The sequence below is a fragment of the Conger conger genome, chromosome 6 (genome assembly GCF_963514075.1).
Source record: "Conger conger chromosome 6, fConCon1.1, whole genome shotgun sequence".
NCBI classification, from domain to species: domain Eukaryota; kingdom Metazoa; phylum Chordata; class Actinopteri; order Anguilliformes; family Congridae; genus Conger; species Conger conger.
The window spans coordinates 63,239,334-63,264,125 of record NC_083765.1 but is presented as its reverse complement, the minus strand read 5'-3'; the positions used below and the strand labels follow the sequence as shown (position 1 = coordinate 63,264,125).

Here is a 24,792-nt window from a genome sequence, read left to right as displayed (position 1 = left end):
ACTCCAAAAATCTACACAGAAATGGTGAAGTAAGAACAACAACCATGTTCTGCGATGGCCACCTCAGTCTCCAGACCTAAATCCCATGAAAGGCCTGTTGTCGTAACTGAAGAGGGGGGTATCCCAAGGATATCAATGATTCTAAAAAGTTCTGCATGGATGAATGGTCAGAAATCCCTCCAAATGTGTTAGCTAACCTCGTCACAAATTATAGGAAAGACCCATGGCTGTCATCTTTGCCAGGGAATTATTTTAGTACTATAATTCTGTAGCCCACTGTATATTTTTATAATGTACACGGCACCAAGCTATTCAACATGGTATACTCAGCAAAGGGAAATTATTAAGAATTGAATCTTATCTAAATGAAATGCCTGTCTTTTGAACATTGAATCATTAGTCGATGGAGCAAGCAATCTATATTCAGCAACTCTCAAAATCAATAAACCATAAAAAAACAAGATGGACTGATTTCTCCCCCCCCAAACCATACACTGGATCAGCTAAAAAGAGGTACGCTGCACGTTGGGGTGAGCGTTTGAGTACGCTCTGTGAACAACAGAGGGAGCAGGGCAGATTTCTGAGTGGTTAACGGATGTGGGGTTCCCCACAGCGCGACACAGCTGGGGAAACAAAAACCAGAAACCCTTGTGATCCTGGGGGACTGGAGCAAAGTGCTGCTGGCTGTTTTACCCCAGAAACCATCAGAAGAACGCACATGGAAACTTCAGTTCAGCGAGAAGGCTCGTTGTCCCAGAGGAAAAAACATAATGATGATAAACCACACACAGTAATAATAAAAAAAGCATCCATTTTGTTTTTTTATGTGGGTCTCTCATGACCACTTGACATGGTATAATCCAGTGTTCAGCTGCATAACTTGCAGATGTTCAAAAAGCTGAGAATGAGCCAAACCGTCTCTCGCAAAACAAAGAAGGAAGGGAAATATCCGCAACTGTGTGGACGCGCGGTTCTCAAGCCTAACTCTGACAACGCTGGTCCCAGACCAGAACGAGTGTGGTCGCAGGACATCCAGCATATCCACTCAGTCTCCTGCTTCAGGGGGAGTTCATCAGTTGACATCAGTACATGTTTTAAATAGATGACAATAGGATGTTCTGGACAGCAGTTTTAAACACTGGAGGCAGTTAGACGAGCTGCTCTCTCCCGGGATCTCTTGGCTTGGCAGGCAGCACACTCATTCAGGACTCGTACATTATCTGACCACTTGCCTACTTGGAAAAGTGCCTCATGCAGCAGTGTCCAGAGCACCTTCAGATTTCTCACCTCGTACATCATCAAAGGGTAAATGAGATAACAGATAGCCAATAGCCAACAGCACCGACTGAGGCAATAGATTCTCATTTTAATGGTCTCCTGTTTAAAAATTTCTCAACACAAAGCAGTGTAAGGCCAAAAATGATCCATTAAAACAAGGTGCATTGAGTGGGTGATTGTAAATATATCGTAAATAAAAATGTACTCCCAACAGCACATAAACGCTTTGATTTTAGATGCCGGATACAATATATTTATCCAATTTGGTAATGTCAAAACACAACGTCAGAATTAATCACCAATGCGTTTTGCAATACATTAGCTTCATATTACACATTTCTGCGCCAACACATTATTTTGTCAACGTCAATGCGCTTCCATCATCAGGAGTTCAACGATACATGCCTTCTGTTCCAGCACCTTCATTAACTACATAAACGTAACGGCTCTTGCATCCATTTTTCCATCCACAGAGGTGCCTGTGCAGCCACCCCGGTGTCTCGCAGCGGTCTCTGCTGAAGGGGAGCAGTCAGAGCCGGGCGGCCCGAGCCTGCTCCAAGCCGTGCTCTAATGTGGAAAGAATGCGCCCAGCCAGCCAGCCCCGCTCTCCTCCAGCCCTCCCCGTTCTCCTCCTCACACAGGCGTTTAAGTCATCAGACCGTGCAACCGCCAGGGAATTCATTAAAGCGACTTCATTAACATCCAATCGGGCCGTTGTTTTTGGAAAGGCCCTTCATGACCGCTTTCGTTTATTGGCCCCGCACAGCGAGCGCGTCACCCAGACCGGACTGAAGTCACTCGCCGGGATACAGAAAAACCTTTCAGATGTCTGGATCGTGTTCCAACGTATTTTAAAAATAACCGTGTATTTCAGGTCCTCTCAAGGGGCCTGTGAGGTACATCTGTGAAAGCCATAGACCTGCTTTCCAGCAGCAGTCTGAAATGTTGCAGAGGAATGCGTGAGCATGTCCTACGGCTGGAGATTTATCTATTATTCGGGGGCAATCTTCAGCCTTTATTCATCTTCTCTTCCAGTACTCACATCTGGTCTCAGTCAGACGAGCTCCGTCATGCTTGTTGGGGACGTTTCCCTGGAGCCAGCCTGGACACCCTCACGCACTCCTGAACGCGAGGGAGGAACCCCCCCAATACCCCCCCTGGAACCCCCCCAATACCCCCCCTGGAACCCCCCAATCCCCCCCCTGGAACCCCCACAATACCCCCCCGGAAGCCCCCAATACGCCCCCTGGAACCCCCCCCAATACCCCCCCGGACCACCATCCAGCTTTGTGGAGAAGTACTGGTGGCCAAGGCAATACAAGAGCAAAACTCATTAAAAACTCATTAACAGTGATGCAGGAACAGGACTGCCAATTTGGAATGTGGACTGAACCTGAATCAATTCAAATTCACATGCAATTCATCTACACCAGCAACTGTAATTCTACAATATCAAACATTAAAGCCACCGTATCGAGTAGCTTTTTATGCAATGCCGTTTAGCACATTCTTGAAGGTTCAGCATAGTCCCCTATTCTCCTGTCCACTCAATCAAGGTGCTTTTAGTGGACTCGATGGGCAGAGCTGGAATGTGACCTCAGTAACGGTGAAGCCCCAAAACTTACATCCTGCTCATCCTACACATCCCTCAACGCAAGTTTCCAAACTACTCTACAGAAACACACGCTCAGTGAGCACGTCCATAGGTATTTATTACTGCTTGTTTTATAGACTTCTGCTGCTGTAGCCTATCCACTTACAGTTATGATGCGTTGTGTGTTCAGAGATGCTCTTCTGCATACCACTGTTGTAATGAGGTTATTTGCATTACCGTCACCTTCCTGTCAGCTTTGACCAGTCTGGCCATTCTCCTTTGATGTCTCTCATTAACAAGGCGTTTCTGTCTGCAGAACTTCTGCTAACTGTTTTTTTTGCACTATTCTTTGCAAACTCTAAAGACTAATGGTGACAATCCCAGGAGATCAGCAGTGTCTGAGATACTCAAACCACCAACAATCATTCCACGGTCAAGGTCACTGAGATCACATTTTTTTACCCATTCTGATGGCTGATGTGAACATTAACTGAAGCGCCTGACCTGTATCTACATGATTGCTCGGTAAGTGTATATTCAGGCTACTAAAGACCCAGAAGGTACATGACTGGGACACGCAAGGTCGGTGGTTCGATCCCCGGTGTAGCCACAATAAGATCAGCAGTCATTGGGCCCTTGGGCAAGGCCCTTAACCCTGCATTGCTCCAGGGGAGGATTGTCTCCTGCTTAGTCTAATCAACTGTACGTCGCTCTGGATAAGAGTGTCTGCCAAATGCCATTAATGTAATGTAATATAAACAATATTGTTGTGCCTCCTCACTAGCTCAAGCCTGACAAACTCCGCTTTAATTCTATTCAGACTTTTTGTCAGCAACATCTGGTCTAGTGCATCAAACTAAACTAAGTTGTTTATGAAATCCCGTACTCAAAGCAGATGCAAACTGTCACAATACACAGTAAATAAGAGTGACAGAGTGTCATAAGTATTCAGGTTTCTGTTGGTATAAAAAAACGTTTAAAACCCACAATAACATTAAAAAAAAAACAATTTTAAAAAACTGGGCTTCTACTGTAGAAATAGATGTTATGTATGAGGCCAATAGAAGACTGGTTGACTTATTGTGGCACCACAAAGGCACATTAAAGTGCTCTCCACCAGAGGCAGCACTGGCCCAGCCCACAGGTACTTTACAGCTATGATTAATTGTAATCACAAAAGCTGTGGCCAATTATCTACTTACAGTGCATCCGGAAAGTATTCACAGCGCTTCACTTTTCCAACATTTTGTTATGGTACAGCCTTATTAAAATGGAATAAATGCTTTTTTTTCCTCTAAATTCTACACACAACACCCTCTAATGACAACATGAAAGAAGTTTTTTTTTTTTGTTGAAATTTTTCCAAATTTATTAAAAATAAAAAAACTAAGAAATCACATGTACATAAGTATTCACAGCCTTTGCCATGAAGCTCAAAATTGAGCTCAGGTGCATCCTGTTTCCACTGATCAACCTTGAGATGATTCTACAGCTTAACTGGAGTCCACCTGTGGTAAATTCAGTTGATTGGACACGATTTGGAAAGGCACACACCTGTCTATATAAGGTCCCACAGTTGACAGTGCATGTCGGAGCACAAACCAAGCATGAAGTCAAAGGAATTGTCTGTAGACCTCCGAGACAGGATTGTCTCGAGGCACAAATCTGGGGAAGGGTACAGAATCATTTCTGCTTCTTTGAAGGTCCCAATGAGCACAGTGGCCTCCATCATCCGTAAATGGAAGAAGTTCGGAACCACCAGGACTCTTCCTAGAGCTGCCCGCCCGTCTAAACTGAGCAATCGGGGGAGATCCAGAGTTCCTCTGTGGAGAGAGGAGAACCTTCCAGAAGGACAACCATCTCTGCAGCAATCCACCAATCAGGCCTGTATGGTAGAGTGGCCAGACGGAAGCCACTCCTTAGTAAAAGGCACATGGCAGCCCGCCTGGAGTTTGCCAAAAGGCACCTGAAGGACTCTCAGACCATGAGAAACAAAATTCTCTGGTCTGATGAGACAAAGATTGAACTCTTTGGCGTGAATGCCAGGCGTCATGTTTGGAGGAAACCAGGCACCGCTCATCACCTGGCCAATACCATCCCTACAGTGAAGCATGGTGGTGGCAGCATCATACTGTGGGGATGTTTTTCAGCGGCAGTAACTGGGAGACAAGTCGGGATTGAGGGAAAGATAAATGCAGCAATGTACAGAGACGAAGGTGGATGAAAACCTGCTCCAGAGCGCTCTTGACCACAGACTGGGGCGACGGGCAACGACCCTAAGCACACAGCCAAGATATCAAAGGAGTGGCTTCAGGACAACTCTGTGAATGTCCTTGAGTGGCCCAGCCAGAGCCCAGACTTGAATCCGATTGAACATCTCTGGAGAGGTCTGAAAATGGCTGTGCACCGACGCTCCCCATCCAACCTGATGGAGCTTGAGAGGTGCTGCAAAGAGGAATGGGCGAAACTGCTCTATAGCCCAAAGTCCTGGTCCTGAGGTCCGGCGGGAGGCTCTGCCCCTGTGCTGAGATGCTGCCGGAGGCTCTGCCCCTGTGCTGAGATGCTGCCGGAGGCTCTGCCCCTGTGCTGAGATGCTGCCGGAGGCTCTGCCCCTGTGCTGAGATGCTGCCGGAGGCTCTGCCCCTGTGCTGAGATGCTGCCGGAGGCTCTGCCCCTGTGCTGAGATGCTGCCGGAGGCTCTGCCCCTGTGCTGAGATGCTGCCGGAGGCTCTGCCCCTGTGCTGAGATGCTGCCGGAGGCTCTGCCCCTGTGCTGAGATGCTGCCGGAGGCTCTGCCCCTGTGCTGAGATGCTGCCGGAGGCTCTGTCCCTGTGCTGAGATGCTGCCGGAGGCTCTGCCCCTGTGCTGAGATGCTGCCGGAGGCTCTGCCCCTGTGCTGAGATGCTGCCGGAGGCTCTGCCCCTGTGCTGAGATGCTGCCGGAGGCTCTGTCCCTGTGCTGAGATGCTGCCGGAGGCTCTGCCCCTGTGCTGAGATGCTGCCGAAGGCTCTGCCCCTGTGCTGAGATGCTGCCGGAGGCTCTGCCCCTGTGCTGAGATGCTGCCGGAGGCTCTGTCCCTGTGCTGAGATGCTGCCGGAGGCTCTGCCCCTGTGCTGAGATGCTGCCGGAGGCTCTGCCCCTGTGCTGAGATGCTGCCGGAGGCTCTGTCCCTGTGCTGAGATGCTGCCGGAGGCTCTGCCCCTGTGCTGAGATGCTGCCGGAGGCTCTGTCCCTGTGCTGAGATGCTGCCGGAGGCTCTGCCCCTGTGCTGAGATGCTGCCGGAGGCTCTGCCCCTGTGCTGAGATGCTACCGGAGGCGACAGTGACTGAAGATCTCATCAGAGCTCGAGTGGAAGCCGTCAGCAGGAGGCAACTCGGTTCTTGGCAGAACAGACGGCTCTGGAGGCCCGCCTATCGCTCGATCCAGGGGGCTGCTTGTAACCCACCCCCCAGCCGTCCGGTGCGGAGATCCTGCTGGACGTCCCAAGCCCCTGCACCTGCCAGCCCTCCTGACGAGGCTCCCTCACAGCCTGCCCCAACAAATCCTCCCTGGGTTCCGTGTTCCCTGCCCCACCCAGGGGAGCCGCCAGAGCACACCACGCCCAGGGGACCCGCCAGAGCACACCACGCCCAGGGGACCCACCAGAGCACACCACGCCCAGGGGACCCACCAGAGCACACCACGCCCAGGGGACCCACCAGAGCACACCACGCCCAGGGGACCCACCAGAGCACACCACGCCCAGGGGAGCCGCCAGAGCCTGCCACGCCCTGATACGAGGGTCTCCCACAGCCTGCCCCAGTGGGGCCTCCAGAGGCCTCCTTACGCCACCTTCCATTGCTGTGTGCCCTCCTGAGGCTCTGCATCTGCTGCCTGGTCTAGAGGTCACCTGGGCAGCCCGCCAAGAGAATGAGCCACAGCCCCACTGCCCAGGGGAGCTGCCCAAAACTGCCCTTGTGCTTCCCTGTCCCCTCCCTCCCTCCCCCCTCCCTGCAGCCAAGGGTCCCCTGTAGGCAACGGGTCCGCACAACGAGGGTCCCCAGGGGAGCCAACACAGGTGCTTTTGGTACTTTACCAAATGTACTCCAAATCACAACTAACTGTGATTCTTTCTCCTTATTTCATCCATGGCAGGCAACTTTAGAAGGCATTTAATCTCCAAATCATCAACATGGTGGTGGTCATGGTGGAGAATTTGTGCACTCAAAAATACTAAAAGACGTCATCAGATTTCTTGCTGTTGTGTACAAACTTCTAATCATCTATGTTATAATCAGATATAGTGATACTTTCCACTTCAGATGTAATGCAAGATTTCATAGATAGTAGGCTGGCTTGCAGTAAATAGGATACTGCAGCCAGGATGATCACAAAGAACATCTGTGTTCAACATGATTACACATAACAGAATGTTCCAAGTGGAATGTCAACATTTTCATACAGTATAAACAGTTTTGCAATACCTAGCATGGAAAATACTACCACAGACATACGTAAATGACTAACTTCTTTTTTCTTCAGCACAGTCAATGCATGGCAGATGAGAACTGTACACTAAGAAATGAGGGGAAATGAGGATAAAGATATCAAAAAAACAGGTAAGGGAAACAAAGAGGATTGGAAAGTTGAGAGAGAATTAAGGGATTTGGAGAAGAGACGAGGAAGGCCTCGAAAACAAAACCATGAAACTTATTAAACTGTCCAGGTTCCATTCATCAACAAAAAAACTATGATGACAATATGAAATCGCTGAATTAAGTTCTTAAGAGAAATGAAAAGTGGAGCAGATTAGAGAGCTCACCCATAGAAGGTCATTCTCAGGTAGCCAATCCGCTGGCTGAGCCTGGTCACCTGGCCCAGGCTCTGTGGCGCCCCCTTCAGGAACGCGATGCCCACTCTGCGCAGGGCCAGTAGCCAGTCCAGGGCAGCCCGGTCGTCCTGAAGCACCTCCTCAAAGCTGGCCGTGTGGATCTGCAGATCTGAGCCCCAGCAGACATACTCTGGAGAGAACAGGACACCAACATATCAGCATGAACTGATTTTGGATTTAGCGGCCAACCATCTCTGGTGGAACCATCTTTCACAACAGGTCTGTTCTACACTTCAATTCCCATAGTTCCCCACAACACTCAGCCTTCTCACACGGATTCCTTCTCATTGCTGGGGTGGTTTCCTTTGTTCGGTCACTTTACTACTTGTATATTTCAAGAAACATATGAGGGGCGGCCTGTAGCGTTGTGGTACCTTGACTGGGGCAAGGTTGGTGGTTGATTGTGTAGCCACAATAAGATCCACGCAGCCGTTGGGCCCTTTTAGCAAGGCCCTTAACCCTGCATTGCTCCAGGGGAGGATTGTCTCCTGCTTAGTTTAAGATGAACTGTAAGTCGCTTTGGATAAAAATGTCAGCGAAATGACATGTAATGTGATGTAACGTAATATCCCACAGGCTGGAACTTCCCTTCCAGAAATTGAGCTTCTGGGGTTGAGAAATTTTGAAACAACCTTGCTCCCATTACCCGTTTCTGAGAGCGCTCGTGACTGAGACATGGGAGATCTGTGGGCCGGGGGCCTCCCTGCGATAAAGGGCCCTGACTCCACAATCCCTACATGGATGTGTCTGCCACAGTCTGTGGTCTATTCTCTGAACCTGCTTCCTGTAACTGAACTAAACTCAACCATATCTGAAATGCCCCCAAAGAAAGACAAACCTCCAATCATAACAAAAACCTTCAGAGGAATCCCCCAAGCAGCCAAGACATCTTTATATAACGGGAATCTGTGTCTTCAATTAGCCTCTTTTCTGCCCAGAATAACAGAGCACCTCGGTCTTAAGGGGAAACCGCACCTCTGTCTTAAGGGGAAACCGCGCCTCTGTCTTAAGGGGAAACCGCACCTCGGTCTTAAGGGGAAACCGCACCTCGGTCTTAAGGGGAAACCGCACCTCTGTCTTAAGGGGAAACCGCACCTTTGTCTTAAGGGGAAACCGCACCTTGGTCTTAAGGGGAAACCGCACCTCTGTCTTAAGAGTAAAGCACACCTCTGTCTTAAGAGTAAAGCACACCTGTCTTAAGAGTAAAGCACACCTCTGTCTTAAGAGTAAAGCACACCTCTGTCTTAAGAGTAAAGCACACCTCTGTCTTAAGAGTAAAGCACACCTCTGTCTTAAGGGGAACCCACACCTCTGTCTTAAGAGTAAAGCACACCTCTGTCTTAAGAGTAAAGCACACCTCTGTCTTAAGAGTAAAGCACACCTCTGTCTTAAGGGGAACCCGCACCTTTGTCTTAAGGGGAAACCACACCTCTGTCTTTAGGCTGCGTAAGGGGAAACCACGCTGCTGCACCGGTGGAAAATGGATTCAGCTGTAATCTCTTTCTTCATTGTCCCTCCTCAATGTCTCTTGCACACAGCTGCTTTGCACATTTTAGGATTTTCTTCTTTCTTCCAAAGTCCTTTTTCTAAATGAATGTTAGTTCATCACTACAGAAGCATGAAAGGTAATCCGTACAAACCAATGTGAAGCCCTTAGGCAAATAAGGTAGTCTGTTAGTCTTGATATAACTGAATGTGTACATTTAAAGAGCGCATTTTACTTGACTAGAAATTAGATCAATATCCTAGAGATATGCCATTCTTCCAATGTTGTAAATTAAGAGCATAACTACAATGACGTCACTGGACGTGTTTGTCCTCAGAAGTTTTGGTCCATATTTGGCTACACTGACGGTGATTTAAAGAATGTCTCCACACATTATTTAAGCATTTAATCCAAATAAGTTCAACTTCAAAAAAGCTCCTTTAAGTGTGCATTTCTATTTACCATATCAGGAATTTATACGACAAGAAATTTGATGGCATTGTCTAATGATATTTTAGACTAGAATGTGGTTTTGGGCCAAAAAAAAAGTAAAAAAACCATTAAGCTAAGCCTGCTACCGTCGCTAACATCAACCAGGCACCAGCACAGAGCAGCACACGCACACGCACACGCACACGCACACGCACACGCACACAGCTCTGGGCTCAACTGGCCACAGCTGGTCTGGCTGTACAGATTCAATTATCTATCCCAAAGAACAGATCTCCCATTGGGCCACAGACAAAACATGGCCTTCACAAGAGCTGACCAAGTTTCTTGAGCGAACACCATCACGACTGCATCAAAAGTCATGCATAGCAGCAACATATCAAAAGATGAAAAGATTGGTTGGAGATACAGTGTCAGGGAAAATATAAATTTGTAATAAGCGCACGGAAATCTTGACTGGAGACAAATCAGGAGAAAGAAATGGCAAGACTCTCAAAGCTGTTGAGTAATGGGCACTGAAGGCCACAGCAGACTCAGTAATGAAGATAATGTGAACATTATGGAATTGTGATCAAAAAAATGTCATAATATAGGATACTAATACTCCACAGGAGCTCAGATCAGTGGCCTGACTCACTGAATAATGTAATGTTAGTTAAAACCAGGCTGTGGAGAGTGGAGTGGGGTAGACCCTGAACAACTGCACCAAGAATGAAACAAAAAAAATGGAAAAAAAAATGGAGAGGGATAGCTGGAGTATTCTCGGACACAGAAGAACAATCCACGACGGAAAAGGAAAGGAAAAACATTTCTGCTTAGTGTTCCATTCAATTTCACAGAATAATAAGTCTCAGTCTTCAATCTGGAGAAAGGCTGCTGAAGTCTTGCCAACAACAAGCAGTTGTTCCAATGAGCAGCAGTATGTCTGGGCTGAAAAAAAGAAAAACAACATTTCTGGCAGTGGAAGATGCCAGGGGCTGGGATCCAGGGAAGGGGGGCTGTGATGGCTTGTGTGTGTGGTTATGGAGAGGGCAGGGAGGGACCTCTCCACTGAAGGAGGACCTGCACATTCTGGGGTGCTCCAACGTACGCAGGAATGTTCTGGAAATGTAAACTGCAACCCACCGCAAACGACCCCAAGACTGCAAGACTGTCGTTAATAGAACACAAGACGCAAACACCGTCTCTGAAAGCCGTCTGCTGTTTATTTAAAAAGTTTATTTCACAGTTTTTCCCTTTTTCTCCCAATTTAGTAGCCAATTGTACCCCCCTCTATTCCAGTTCAAGTGAGTGTTAGATACACCGTCCACACCCCGCCCCCTGGCAGGCCGAGGAACAGCGACACGCCTTCTTCAAGACGTCTCATCTCTCTAATCGTGTCTGTGGTTCCAAGGCGTCCGAGGCGTTTATTGTACGGCGATCAGCTAACTCTGCCAAGACCCTCCCTCTGGAGCGGCGAGCCAATTATGCCGCTCCACGTGAGCCGGCCAAACGTGGCTTTTGGCCGGACCGGGAATCGAACCCCGGTCCCCGGTGAGCAACTGCAGCGAACTGCAACCGCAAGTCTGCTGCATCTTAGCCTGTCACGCCACCACGGCCCCCTGGTGTTTTTAACCCCGTTGTTCATGCGTACGAAGGGCAGACTTCTGCCATCAACCCTTAAAGACGAGCTGAAACAGGAGTTAGAGCAGCATGACATTCCTCCATACACACAACTGAAATGGATCTTTCAGGGAATCTCTGAAGGACGGGGAGTCGATGTGACTGACATGACATGAGGAGGGGAACGTCCAATGAGAATAAGCACCGACCGCTGTGTGAAAAGGATACTGATTGGAGGGGGAACAGAAAATTGACATCAACATACTGGTACATAATGATGTAAAAGCTCGTAAAATCTTGTTTTCCAGGAAGTGGATTGAAAAAAAATACTAATAAATGTACAGCTTTATAAATGTTTTGGAGTATACAATTTCAGGTGTGTTTGTATAGTTATGAAAATTGTCTAAATTGTGGAAAAAGTTCATTTTGATTTCAGCTTGTCTCTAAGACACAGAGAGACTAATTTAGGGTACAATACTTATGCACCGGCCTTGGAAAACACAGACCAATGAACAATCACTAAGGTGCCATAATCAACTGGCATAGGCTTATACTTACTGCACATCACTGGACTCTGCCAAAGGCCTGCATTCAATGAACATTTTTCCTTAACTTAAAAATGAATGCAAGCATTTTAGTTTTCTTAATACAAATGATTTTAGGGGTCCTAACAAAAAAACAAAACAATTCGAAGTGAAGGCTAAGGACAAACACTGATTGTCTCCAGGTCCCAATGATACATTACATTACATTATTGGCATTTGGCAGACGCTCTTATCCAGAGCGACGTACAACAAAGTGCATACCCATAACCAGGGATAAGTTCGCTGAAAGACCCTAGAGGGAAGTACAATTTCAACTGCTACCTGCACAACAAAGACAAGGACAAGGGCCATTTTTTTTTTTTTTTTTTTTTTTTTTTGAACAAACAAACAAACAAACAGAGCAAAAGTGACCAAAGTTAACTATCCAAACACTGCTCACCTAGCCAACTAAAAATACCGATGATAAACTGTGCTCTTCTCATTCTCGGTTTTCTAGGAAATGAATGCACAGTTGCACAATGTTGTGTTCATTCATGTGGAAAGACTCCTGTTGTGAAGCCCTCAGAATCTGTACTGCCAGATGCTCCTGGCTTGTGTCGCCTCTTTTTAGCCGTGTAATGCTTCTTATTTATTCTCTTCAACATGACATATCCGCCATCAAGATTTCCCAACACACTGCATCCATTATTTATTGGGCTCGCTCACTTTCTGTCAGGGAGCCAGTATCATGACCATGCGTGCGTGAAAATGATCTATGCATGCTCTCTCCAACTCCAACTTCCTGGCCGTTTCAGACAATTAAAAGTGCACACTCCATCTCACCCTCTCTATAAGGGTCTATGGGCTTTTCAGACCAATCCATTAAAAGTGCACACTGAATCTCACCCTCTCTATAAGCGTCAATGGGCTTTTCAGACCAATCCATTAAAAGTGCACACTAAATCTCACCCTCTCTATAAGCGTCAATGGGCTTTTCAGACCAATCCATTAAAAGTGCACACTAAATCTCACCCTCTCTATAAGCGTCAATGGGCTTTTCAGACCAATCCATTAAAAGTGCACACTAAATCTCACCCTCTCTATAAGCGTCAATGGGCTTTTCAGACCAATCCATTAAAAGTGCACACTAAATCTCACCCTCTCTATAAGCGTCAATGGGCTTTTCAGAGCTATTCAATAAAAGTGCACACTCTTCACCTCTCTCTTTCCATTGGTTTGTGGGTGTTTCGGACCAACCCAATAAAAATACACACTCCCCTCCATCAACTGTTTCTGTGGGGTTTTTCATAGTAGAAAAAAACGCTCACTCTCTGAATCCCTCCCTCTGTTTCTGGGGCTGGGAAACCCGATCCAGGGAGCTCCCGAAGCAGGCAGCTCCAGAGAGGGAGAGAGAGAGAGAGGGAGGGAGGGAGAGACAGAGAGGGAGGGAGAGACAGAGAGAGGGGGGTTTGGGTTGAGCAGGGAGAGGGAGGGAGGGAGAGAGAGAGAGGGGGGGAGAGACAGAGAGAGGGGGGTTTGGGTTGAGCAGGGAGAGGGAGGGAGGGAGGGAGGGGGGGGAGAGAGAGAGAGGGGGGGGTTTGGGTTGAGCAGGGAGAGGGAGAAAGAGAGAGAGGTTTGGGTTGAGCAGGGAGAGGGGGAGAGAGGGAGAGAGAGAGAGAGAGAGAGAGAGAGAGAGAGAGAGAGAAAGAGGGGGGTTTGGGTTGAGCAGGGAGAGGGAGAGAGAGAGAGAGAGAGAGAGAGAGAGAGAGGGAGGGAGGGAGGGAGAGAGAGAGAAGGGTTTGGGTTGAGCAGGGAGAGGGGGAGGGGAGAGAGAGGGAGGGAGAGAGAGAGAGAGAGAGAGAGAGAGAGAGAGGGAGGGAGGGAGAGAGAGAAGGGTTTGGGTTGAGCAGGGAGAGGGGGAGGGGAGAGAGAGAGGGAGGGAGGGAGAGAGAGAGAGAGAAGGGTTTGGGTTGAGCAGGGAGAGGGGGAGGGGAGAGAGAGAGAGGGGGGTTTGGGTTGAGCAGGGAGAGGGAGGGAGGGAGGGAGGGGGGGAGAGAGAGAGAAAGAGAGGGGGGGTTTGGGTTGAGCAGGGAGAGGGAGAGACAGAGAGGGAGGGAGAGGGAGAGAGAGAGAGAGAGAGAGAGAGAGGGAGGGAGGGAGGGAGAGAGGGAGAGGGAGAAGGGTTTGGGTTGAGCAGGGAGAGGGGGAGGGGAGAGAGAGGGAGGGAGAGAGAGAGAGAGAGAGAGAGAGGGAGGGAGGGAGAGAGAGAAGGGTTTGGGTTGAGCAGGGAGAGGGGGAGGGGAGAGAGACAGAGGGAGGGAGAGAGAGAGAGAGAGAGAGAGAGAGAGGGAGGGAGAGAGAGAAGGGTTTGGGTTGAGCAGGGAGAGGGGGAGGGGAGAGAGAGAGGGAGGGAGGGAGGGAGGGAGAGAGAGAGAGAGAGAGAGAGAAGGGTTTGGGTTGAGCAGGGAGAGGGGGAGGGGAGAGAGAGAGAGGGGGGTTTGGGTTGAGCAGGGAGAGGGAGGGAGGGAGGGAGGGGGGGAGAGAGAGAGAAAGAGAGGGGGGGTTTGGGTTGAGCAGGGAGAGGGAGAGACAGAGAGGGAGGGAGAGGGGAAAGAGAGAGAGAGAGAGAGAGAGAGGGAGGGAGGGAGGGAGAGAGGGAGAGGGAGAAGGGTTTGGGTTGAGCAGGGAGAGGGGGAGGGGAGAGAGAGAGAGAGGGAAGGAGGGAGTGAGAGAGAGAGAGAGAGAAGGGTTTGGGTTGAGCAGGGAGAGGGGGGAGGGGGAGAGAGAGAGGGGGGTTTGGTTGAGCAGGGAGAGGGAGGGAGGGAGGGAGGGAGGGGGGGGGAGAGAGAGAGAGGGGGGTTTGGGTTGAGCAGGGAGAGGGAGAGGGAGAGAGAGGTTTGGGTTGAGCAGGGAGAGGGGGAGAGAGGGAGAGAGAGAGAGAGAGAGGGGGGGGGTTTGGGTTGAGCAGGGAGAGAGAGAGAGAGAGAGAGAGGGGGGTTTGGGTTGAGCAGGGAGAGGGAGAGAGAGAGAGAGAGAGAGAGTGCGAGAGAGTGAGAGAGAAGAGAGAGAGAGAGAGAGAGAGAGAGAGTGAGTGAGAGAAGAGAGAGAGAGAGAGAGAGAGAGTGAGAGTGAGAGAGAGTGAGAGAGAGTGAGCGAGAGAGAAGAGAGAGAGAGAGAGAGAGAGAGAGAGAGAGAGAGAGAGAGAGGTTTGGGCCGTGGGTCTCTGAGGGGGAGAGGGGAGTGTAGGCGAACCAGACACAGGAAACAGACTCCAGTTCTGTCTGCCCGCGGCAGCTGAGCTGGCCATCCCAGCCTGCGGTTCACACACATCCTTTTCCTTCAAAAGAATGTGTGCAGCTCAGCATTAAAGCTTCACTCAGGGATAGCGGTGTCCGAGAGATTTAAATATTATGTCAAAAGGAGTACAGTAATGTGGAACATTTGGAATTGCACAATGCAAAAAATCTTTACGTTTCCATCAAGGATCTGAATTATAGAAGAGGCACAGTTCCCAAATGTGCCCTTACAGTACAGTAATGTTCTTTTGGTACTTTTTCCAAGCAAAAAAGGTACAAATAAATGATATATTGCTGGCTAGGGGTACAATTTTATGCACTAAAAGGGTACCACTGAACCCTTGCCTTTATTTAGTGCACACACACACACACACATGCTCACGCACTCACACAGGCACTCACACACACACACACACACACACACACACACAAGAAGCAAGAAGACGGTACTCTCCAGTTCCTCCTCCTGTCTTTCCAACAGGAAAGGGGCACCCCGGCCGATGGTTTAAAGTGTTAAAACAGAGAGCATTCTGCTCTCACAAGCAAGCCTTTCACTGGCTGTCTGCATAGCCAATCAGCTGCACAGCCGTCTAATGAAAAGCGTGTGCCATTCATTCACAAAGCTCCAGCGTTTACATGATGATGCAGCACAAGTAACCCTTTCTCCAAAAACAGACCAAAATGGGAGGGCTGTCCATGCTGTGGCGGTCCAGGAGTAGCACAGTGAATACTGCCGTACAGCACATTCAGGTTAAACTAAAGAAACCACAGGCTTCAGTGTTCAGCCTGTAAAGTATACATCCCCAACAGAAATGATCATTCACCTCAGGACTATTACAAATATTAACTACAGGCAAAGCTTTGCAATATTGCTCCATCACCGTCATTCCTTATGTTAAACAATCTGGATGACTTTACACGGATGAGCACATTGTCCCATTTTATTCCAATTTCAGATAAAAGTCTTGAGACTAAGCATTTCACAATTTAACCCTCTGCCACATAACTGGAGATCTGTTAAGGAAGCTTCAAAAGGAAACACTCTGGTATGTAAAATCAGAGAAGCGTATCTGACTAGACTTCCAGGTGATGTTAGCAGGATGTGTTGCTGGGAAATGGAGCGGTGTCCTGCTAGGCCATTTGGTCATCTGCCTCTGTGTCACACAGGACCTGAAAGGAGCTCATGAGTCACACACACTCAACGAGAAGCAAACCCAGGCTCAGAACACGGCCCCGTAGGGCCCACTGACAGCCCGCAGCCCCTACAGGGGGGAGAGAGTTCAGACAGAACTGGTCCACTGCCCAGAACACCACTGCACAGCTGATCTGTGTTAAGCAGAGTACAGCACAGCATATGGGCAGACCCACAGAATCAGCTGTAAGACAGGGGCAATATATATGTTCCAGAAACTCTTTAACTCCAGACTCACGTAAACTACAGTATACGAAACACAGAGCGGCTTTGGTGCATCAATTCCCCATTTTCATATTCAGCTTGTGAGGAGTCAGACTGTTAAAATAAAAACTTTCATCTACACTCTTAATGGGGCAGTTCAGGAATGAAAGGAATGAAAGTAAAATATATTTTCTGACTTTTCACCAACCCAGAGTACTAACTATTGATCCAGAAGTGATACATTTTCCAGATCTGAAGACTTGATATAATGGCCCTTTATGGACCGTTTTCTGGTAACAATGCAGCAAAAATGTAACAGCAACATCTCTTTCCATATATAACCCTACAGATCCTTGAGAACATGCATATGTCCACATATAAACGGGTGACTGTAGTTCTGTGGGATGTTGAGTGGTTGGGCTGCCGGGTTCAGAGAGCAGAGCCTGGCAGGGCCCAGCCACCCAGCCAATCCCACTGCTCCGTCACTGCGGCCAAAAACAGCAGGAACATTCTCAATATAAACAAGGTCTCTTCTCCCAGAGCTCACTTCAACTGTAAACAGACTGGGTAGAAAAGTGGTGCAAAAGAGGAGATCTCGAGTTTGTATACTATGCGCATGTACATTCTGAGCTGCTAACTTTGGGTTTGCGTTTCGGTCTGGCAAAGCCAGCTACGCATGTAGCCATCCAAAATGCAGGCAGGAGTAACACTTGCAAAAATCTAAATTAAGTAGAAAAACATCCACAAATATAGCATTAACCGCTTGCCAAACACAGCTCCCATTTATTCTACTCTCTCAGTATCTCTGACTGCTTTTATTCTTAATTCAGCGTGATTGATATCAAACTGTGCAGGGCTGCTCAGGGCCTTGGCAGTTTAGCTCGGGTCAGACCACAAGAACACCATGAATCACTAGGAGTCCTGGAAAGGCTGTTTATTTTCATGCGTTTTGGGCATTTGATTATGCCTGACTCATTTTAAACATCCCGCAGGAGAGAAATCCGTTTCTGATCCGCAGAACGGACAGCGAGGGCAGAGCTCCACAGAATGAAGAGGCCATCTTCATCTTCCTCTTCATCTCACGTATGTCCTGTCACGCATCTGCACTGCGAAGAGTAGCTTATCAAAGAGCTTCCTCAGCAGCCCTGTAAACACCTGAAGCCAGAATGGAGTAAAAAGGGACCCTCTGTCTGGGACAGCGGACGGTCTGCACGGCTGCACACTGAGGAGCAGCGCTGAGGAGCAGCACTGAGGAGCAGCGCTGAGGAGCAGCACTGAGGAGCAGCACTGAGGAGCAGCGCTGAGGAGCAGCGCTGAGGAGCAGCACTGAGAGGCTTGTGAGTCTCTGGAGAAGCGGGGCCAGGCCCAGCCTCACGGGGTGAGTGCAGGGAATGTGGTCTCGTGACGGGCTGCGCCTGCTATTCCAGGAAACCTCTGTTTTAAGAAAAGGAGATCCCACAGGCAGACAAGGGCACGCACGGATTCCGCAGGGAATTACGGGCGTATGCGCCGGGGCAAGGGAACGCGAGACTAGCAACAGACAAACCGGCTCAAAGACCAGATAGATTTCAACTGCCATTTAAACGAAACGGAACGAAGGCAGAATCAGTGGGATGTCTAGTAAGGTATTCAAAACAACATTTTACCCCCAAACCTTTTCCAGATTATTTTCACAATGTGCTGAATATGGTCATTTCCTCCGCGGTATAATTTTATTCCATTGGCCACATTTACAAATCTACCTCTAAAACCTCACAAGGGTATACACATTCAGAGGATCTGCCAATCACTGCTTCTGTTCAGTAACAGCAACAGGCAAAAAATAAAAATCACCACATTTACAAACAAAAGAACAGGCACACCACCACAACAATAGGCGATGTTGAAAGACAGGGAGCGGAGTAGTTTCAGTGATTTTGTTCCCATACTGCGGGCAAGACCTGCTCGGGGTGTCCCCTCCCTTTTGCTTCTTTTAAATTTGCGCACACCAGCGCCCAAATATAAAACAGTGTGGTGGCGTGGAGTTCCATAGTCCACCCACTCACACTGATAAATGCAGTATATAATACTCATGCTGGATCAAACACCTTAGCCCTTCTGTAATGGCCATTACTGCACAGTCACAGGGCATAAAATACAACAACAAAAAAACTGCAGCTCATGAACAAGCTTGAGTAACAGCAGCCTGAGTAACAGAGGAACATTTGTGCCGATCCCTGGACCCACACTGCAGTCCTGTAAATACTGTACTACTCAGCTTTCCTTTCCCATATGGCACGGCACTCAAAAGGGGGTGGAAATGTGAGATTCAGCACCATTTGGCCGGGTGAACACAGTAAATCAATATGCTATGTTCTATACCCCGTTTGAAGAATTGGATTTTCCATTTACACACTGTACTGTTCCATAGAAAACAGAAAATAAGAAAAAAGTTAATGTGACTGGGACAGACTTGGAGTGTGGAGATTCTTCAGCCATCGATTAATCGTTCTGCACATTTCCTCCTGTGAAAATACCCCAAAAGACAAAGGAAATAAAGGAACTGTAATTTGGTGTTTATTAGTCGGCCTTGATGTATGGAGCAGAGGGTATTTTGACCAGAGCAGAGTCTCGTTTGTCAACGACTCAGACAGGAGAGGTCAAAAGGGCACTGACCCCATTCGAGGGCAAAGGGAGGAAAAACTAAAATATACACATCACTCACCAGAGGTGATCCACACTAACGAAGAGGCATTCCCAAGCTGTGAAGGGTCAACTGTCACCCGAGCATGCCATCATGGTTTGCTTAACCTAAGTTGTCTCTAAGAGCAGAGTTCCTTGGAAGCTGTAATTGCACCCCGTAAGGCCATAAGAACAGGATGCTGTTAAAAGGAAGCCATTATCACGACCTGGAACAGGCACGGCATTATCTTATAATTTCTGTTCACTGATTTCAGTAGTGCACTCTCCAGCATAATGTCCCGGCTGGCAGGCTAATGGGCCAAGGGGTCAACGACCATCCAATCCTCTGGATCGATGATTATCCAGCTGAACCGCAGCCAAGCTGTGACTTCATCTCCTAGAGCAATGAGTACAGGGGCACCTCACGGCTGCCTTGTCAACCATTTTGTATACTTTTGTATACTAATGAATGTCAAGCTTTGCAGCTAGATCATTTCTTTTTTCAAGTATGCAGACACCGCAGCCTCAGTGGGTCCTTAAAATATTGATGATGTTTCTCTAATGTGTTTTGAGAGTGAGATAGGAAAATTCATTGATAACTATTTGCAGGTCAAAACCAGAGATATGGCTATTGATTTTAAATGTGTTATAAGTCTATTGTTCTCTCACCAACATGCAGTCTTCAAACATCTAGTCATACATAAACGTTTTCAAACCAGTTCTCAAATAAAGGGAGGTGTCTGTTCATGCAAAAGAAAAAGCTTTATATCGACCACTGGAATACTGCCCTAAGCCTCTTCACAACACTCAATGCTAAGCAATATTCACAAATCAATAACATCAACTTGTAAATTGATTTTGGAACATTACCAATCCTGGCATTTGGACAACAACTTGCCTTTGATACAGCATGAAATTTGAAAAGTTGGATTGTGCACTCAAACAGAAACCAGCTCCAGATGGATGGCAGAATTCAGGAACCCATCCAGACACCACTGGTGGCTACTAGTACTGCAGGATCATCAGCCATTCCTAACAGAGTCCAGGAGAACCAGCCCATCATCATTTCTCCCTCTACTTATTTTATGTAACGTTACTGTCTGCGGCACAAAGGAGCTCCTAGTGGAAACTGCGTCACATACAGTGCAAACGAAAACCACACCCCTTCGGTGGGTTAAGCAAAGCCACAGAGAAACCGAGCACAGCTGACCCCTTCATAATTTACCTCAAAAGTCCCCTGAAAGGAAAAACAGGAAAGAGAGCAGTTTTTCTTTTCTCTGATGTGAGAGACGGAGAAGGATGGGGATTTGGGAGGAGGGACAGCAAGGGAGCAGGTCTGTGGAAATGACCATCGGTGACCAAAGAGAGATGGATATCTTGGGTATGAATTAGAGCGGCATGGGGTTTGAGTTCAGCTGGTCCTTCTCCACATGGTCTCCCTGAGGCTCACTCCACCATAAATCAGCCTGGGAGGGAAAGCTGGGACCTTCCATAAGAGAAATGTAGGCTTTGTGAAATCTCTTTAAAAGCAGCCGTTCACCCACAAATGAAATGAAAGTATGTTTTCACTTACCCGGAGCGCTATAATCCATCCAGCAACTTAACCCGAGATTCTAGTAGGTTTATGAATTCTGCCAAGTTTTCTAGATACATTCCACCATTACATAACGTAACCTCTATAGACGTTCTATAACTATAAAATCTATAAAACTCCTCAAATCTCAGCAAAACTGGATACGCACGCACGCACGCACGCACGCACGCACGCACGCACGCACGCACGCACGCACGCACGCACGCACGCACGCACGCACGCACGCACGCACGCACGCACGCACGCACACACACACACATTTATTTTGTTATACTGGAAACAGAAAATAAGGATCAATAAGCAGTAGAAATGGCATCCCACTGCCTGAAAGCAATCACACTAAATCCAAAATTCACACCACAGAATGAAAGCTATTCAACTGCTGAGGAAAACAGATGCTAGCTCTGCTTAGGAAAAATCCCTGAATCCCTTGTCTGGTGAAGTCACTAGAGGGGCACATCCAGCGTGGAGCCATTTTCCAGCACACAGGTATAATTTACTTCTCGGATGGCTGGGAAAAAACACATTTATCATATTCAGGAAAGATAAATATTTTCGTACAATGCGCCAATGGAGATTTTGACAGTACGCACATGTAGCTCGCATTCTCCAGGCATCTCTGAGCAGGCCAGATCCACCACTCACACCTGGGCCAAGTCTCTTATTCATACAGAGATCCTGTATCCTTCAGCCCACTTCACAATCCAGGTGGAATTGCTGTGAAACTATTGTTATTAATATGGACCCAATACGCTGCACTGTTCCGTTTAAGTGCTGGCACACGGTGCACGCAGGTTTCTCCACACTGTCGTTACCAGTATTTTGTCATTACAATTTTAAAATGAAAGTAAAAAATAAAAGCTCATTTGCAGAGCCTCAATGTTGACATTATTAAATACACATGAGCACATATAATATATTCTTTATACCATAAAACCAGAAAGTCTGGTTTCTATACCAGACTTTTGCATGCCAGCAGCCGAGATATTTTTACAGGGGTCAACTGACCACTCCCCACGCCCAAGCTCACATTTCAGAAAAATAAATCTGTTAAACTAGTAATACATTTGTGTTGCTGAAGATAATAAAACAAGCATAAACAAACTGAGGCCCATGGTGCACTGGTTTAAATCAGATAACAGAACAGCACAGGCTTTTGCATAAGATTAATTACGTAGCAAGGTAATGCCAACCGATAATTTGAGAGCAATGTTCCTCTCGTCCTCCTGCAATTAAGTCCAATACATGGAAATATAAATCCTCATCTGCTTCCAATTTAACTTCCTGAAACATCATCTTCATTATTAGAATGAAATATGGCCTAAAGTGCCTTTCCCAATGAAAGTTTCCGAGTAATGTTTCTCACAGGCGTGTTTATGAAGAATGTCTCTCCGGTGGGGCTTGTTCTCACTGCTCTTTCTGCATTCTCAGATGGTAGGCTACTACTACTGGCGGCCGACCTGCCGATAACTGAGCTGAATGTACGCATGGTTTTTAAACGCAACTGTGGTTATACTGTCAGTCATTTCCATGTTTTTGAGAGTGGCACTCTCCTGAAATAAAACAATTCCTGAAATAAAATATGATAAGTACTTGGCTAGCTGCTTTTTAGCCATTTAAAGTAAACATGCAATGGACATTTTTGGCAAAACCACAAATATAAACACTGAGGATATGTTCATATCACTTTCAAATACATAATATTCTGTTTTTTTATATTCTACTGCACTGAAGTTCCCTGACCTCAGTGTGTGAAAGGGTCACATCCACACTGGCCATGGAGACCTCAGTGTGTGAAAGGGTCACATCCACACTGGCCATGGAGACCTCAGTGTGTGAAAGGGTCACATCCACACTGGCCATGGAGACCTCAGTGTGTGAAAGGGTCACATCCACACTGGCCATGGAGACCTCAGTGTGTGAAAGGGTCACATCCACACTGGCCATGGAGACCTCAGTGTGTGAAAGGGTCACATCCACACTGGCCATGGAGACCTCAGTGTGTGAAAGGGTCACATCCACACTGGCCATGGAGACCTCAGGGTGTGAAAGGGTCACATCCACACTGGCCATGGAGGCCTCAGTGTGTGAAAGGGTCACATCCAGACTGGCCATGGAGACCTCAGGGTGTGAAAGGGTCACATCCACACTGGCCATGGAGGCCTCAGTGTGTGAAAGGGTCACATCCACACTGGCCATGGAGGCCTCAGTGTGTGAAAGGGTCACATCCACACTGGCCATGGAGGCCTCAGTGTGTGAAAGGGTCACATCCACACTGGCCATGGAGGCCTCAGTGTGTGAAAGGGTCACATCCAGACTGGCCATGGAGGCCTCAGTGTGTGAAAGGGTCATTGCATTTTTTTGCATTTTTTTTTGCATTATTGGCATTTGGCAGACGCTCTTATCCAGAGCGACACACAGTTGATTAGACTAAGCAGGAGACAATCCTCCCCTGGAGCAATGCAGGGTTAAGGGCCTTGCCCAACGGCTGTGTGGATCTTGTTGTGGCTATACCGGGATTAGAACCACCGACCTTGGGTGTCCCAGTCATTTACCTTAACCACTACGCTACAGGCCGCTACAGGCCGCTACAGGCCGCTACAGGCCGCTACAGGCCGCTACAGGCCGCTACAGGCCGCTACAGGCCGCTACAGGCCGCTACAGGCCGCTACAGGCCGCTACAGGCCACAGGCCTCAGTGTGTGAAAGGGTCACATCCAGACTGGCCATGGAGACCTCAGGGTGTGAAAGGGTCACATCCAGACTGGCCATGGAGACCTCAGGGTGTGAAAGGGTCATATCCACACCGGCCATGGAGACCTCAGGGTGTGAAAGGGTCACATCCACACTGGCCATGGAGACCTCAGGGTGTGAAAGGGTCATATCCAGACCGGCCATGGAGACCTCAGGGTGTGAAAGGGTCACATCCAGACTGGCCATGGAGACCTCAGGGTGTGAAAGGGTCACATCCACACTGGCCATGGAGACCTCAGTGTGTGAAAGGGTCACATCCAGACTGGCCATGGAGACCTCAGGGTGTGAAAGGGTCACATCCAGACTGGCCATGGAGACCTCAGGGTGTGAAAGGGTCACATCCAGACTGGCCATGGAGACCTCAGGGTGTGAAAGGGTCACATCCAGACTGGCCATGGAGACCTCAGGGTGTGAAAGGGTCACATCCAGACTGGCCATGGAGACCTCAGGGTGTGAAAGGGTCACATCCACACTGGCCATGGAGACCTCAGGGTGTGAAAGGGTCATATCCAGACCGGCCATGGAGACCTCAGGGTGTGAAAGGGTCACATCCAGACTGGCCATGGAGACCTCAGGGTGTGAAAGGGTCACATCCACACTGGCCATGGAGACCTCAGTGTGTGAAAGGGTCACATCCAGACTGGCCATGGAGACCTCAGGGTGTGAAAGGGTCACATCCACACTGGCCATGGAGACCTCAGTGTGTGAAAGGGTCACATCCAGACTGGCCATGGAGACCTCAGGGTGTGAAAGGGTCACATCCAGACTGGCCATGGAGACCTCAGGGTGTGAAAGGGTCACATCCAGACTGGCCATGGAGACCTCAGGGTGTGAAAGGGTCACATCCAGACTGGCCATGGAGACCTCAGGGTGTGAAAGGGTCACATCCAGACTGGCCATGGAGACCTCAGGGTGTGAAAGGGTCACATCCAGACTGGCCATGGAGACCTCAGGGTGTGAAAGGGTCACATCCAGACTGGCCATGGAGACCTCAGGGTGTGAAAGGGTCACATCCACACTGGCCATGGAGACCACAGAGTGTGAAAGGGTGCCAGTGCACTGCGGGGGTCTGCGAGGGTCTGCGGGAGTGTGCGGGGGTCTGCGGGAGTCTGCGGGAGTCTGCGGGGGTCTGCATGGGTCTGCGGGGGTCTGAGCTGAAGGAAGCAGAGACTGACCTTGTGTTTCGGAGAGCAGTGCACTCGTCTGCATTCTCACGTATTGAGGAGGTAACAGCAACGGCAGGAAAACTCATTACAAACTGAGTCCAGCAAAATACAGGCAAAGTAA

At 48.4% G+C, this 24,792-nt stretch overlaps 1 protein-coding gene across 1 annotated transcript in view; it reads right to left on the bottom strand.

The window, feature by feature from the left end:
• bbox1 (butyrobetaine (gamma), 2-oxoglutarate dioxygenase (gamma-butyrobetaine hydroxylase) 1) overlaps positions 1–24,792 on the bottom strand; it is a 40,423-nt gene that overhangs the window by 9,539 nt on the left and 6,092 nt on the right. The window contains exon 4 of the mRNA XM_061245303.1: positions 7,675–7,873. Coding sequence (XP_061101287.1) covers positions 7,675–7,873 — 199 coding nt within the window. The remainder of the gene's footprint in view (positions 1–7,674; positions 7,874–24,792) is intronic.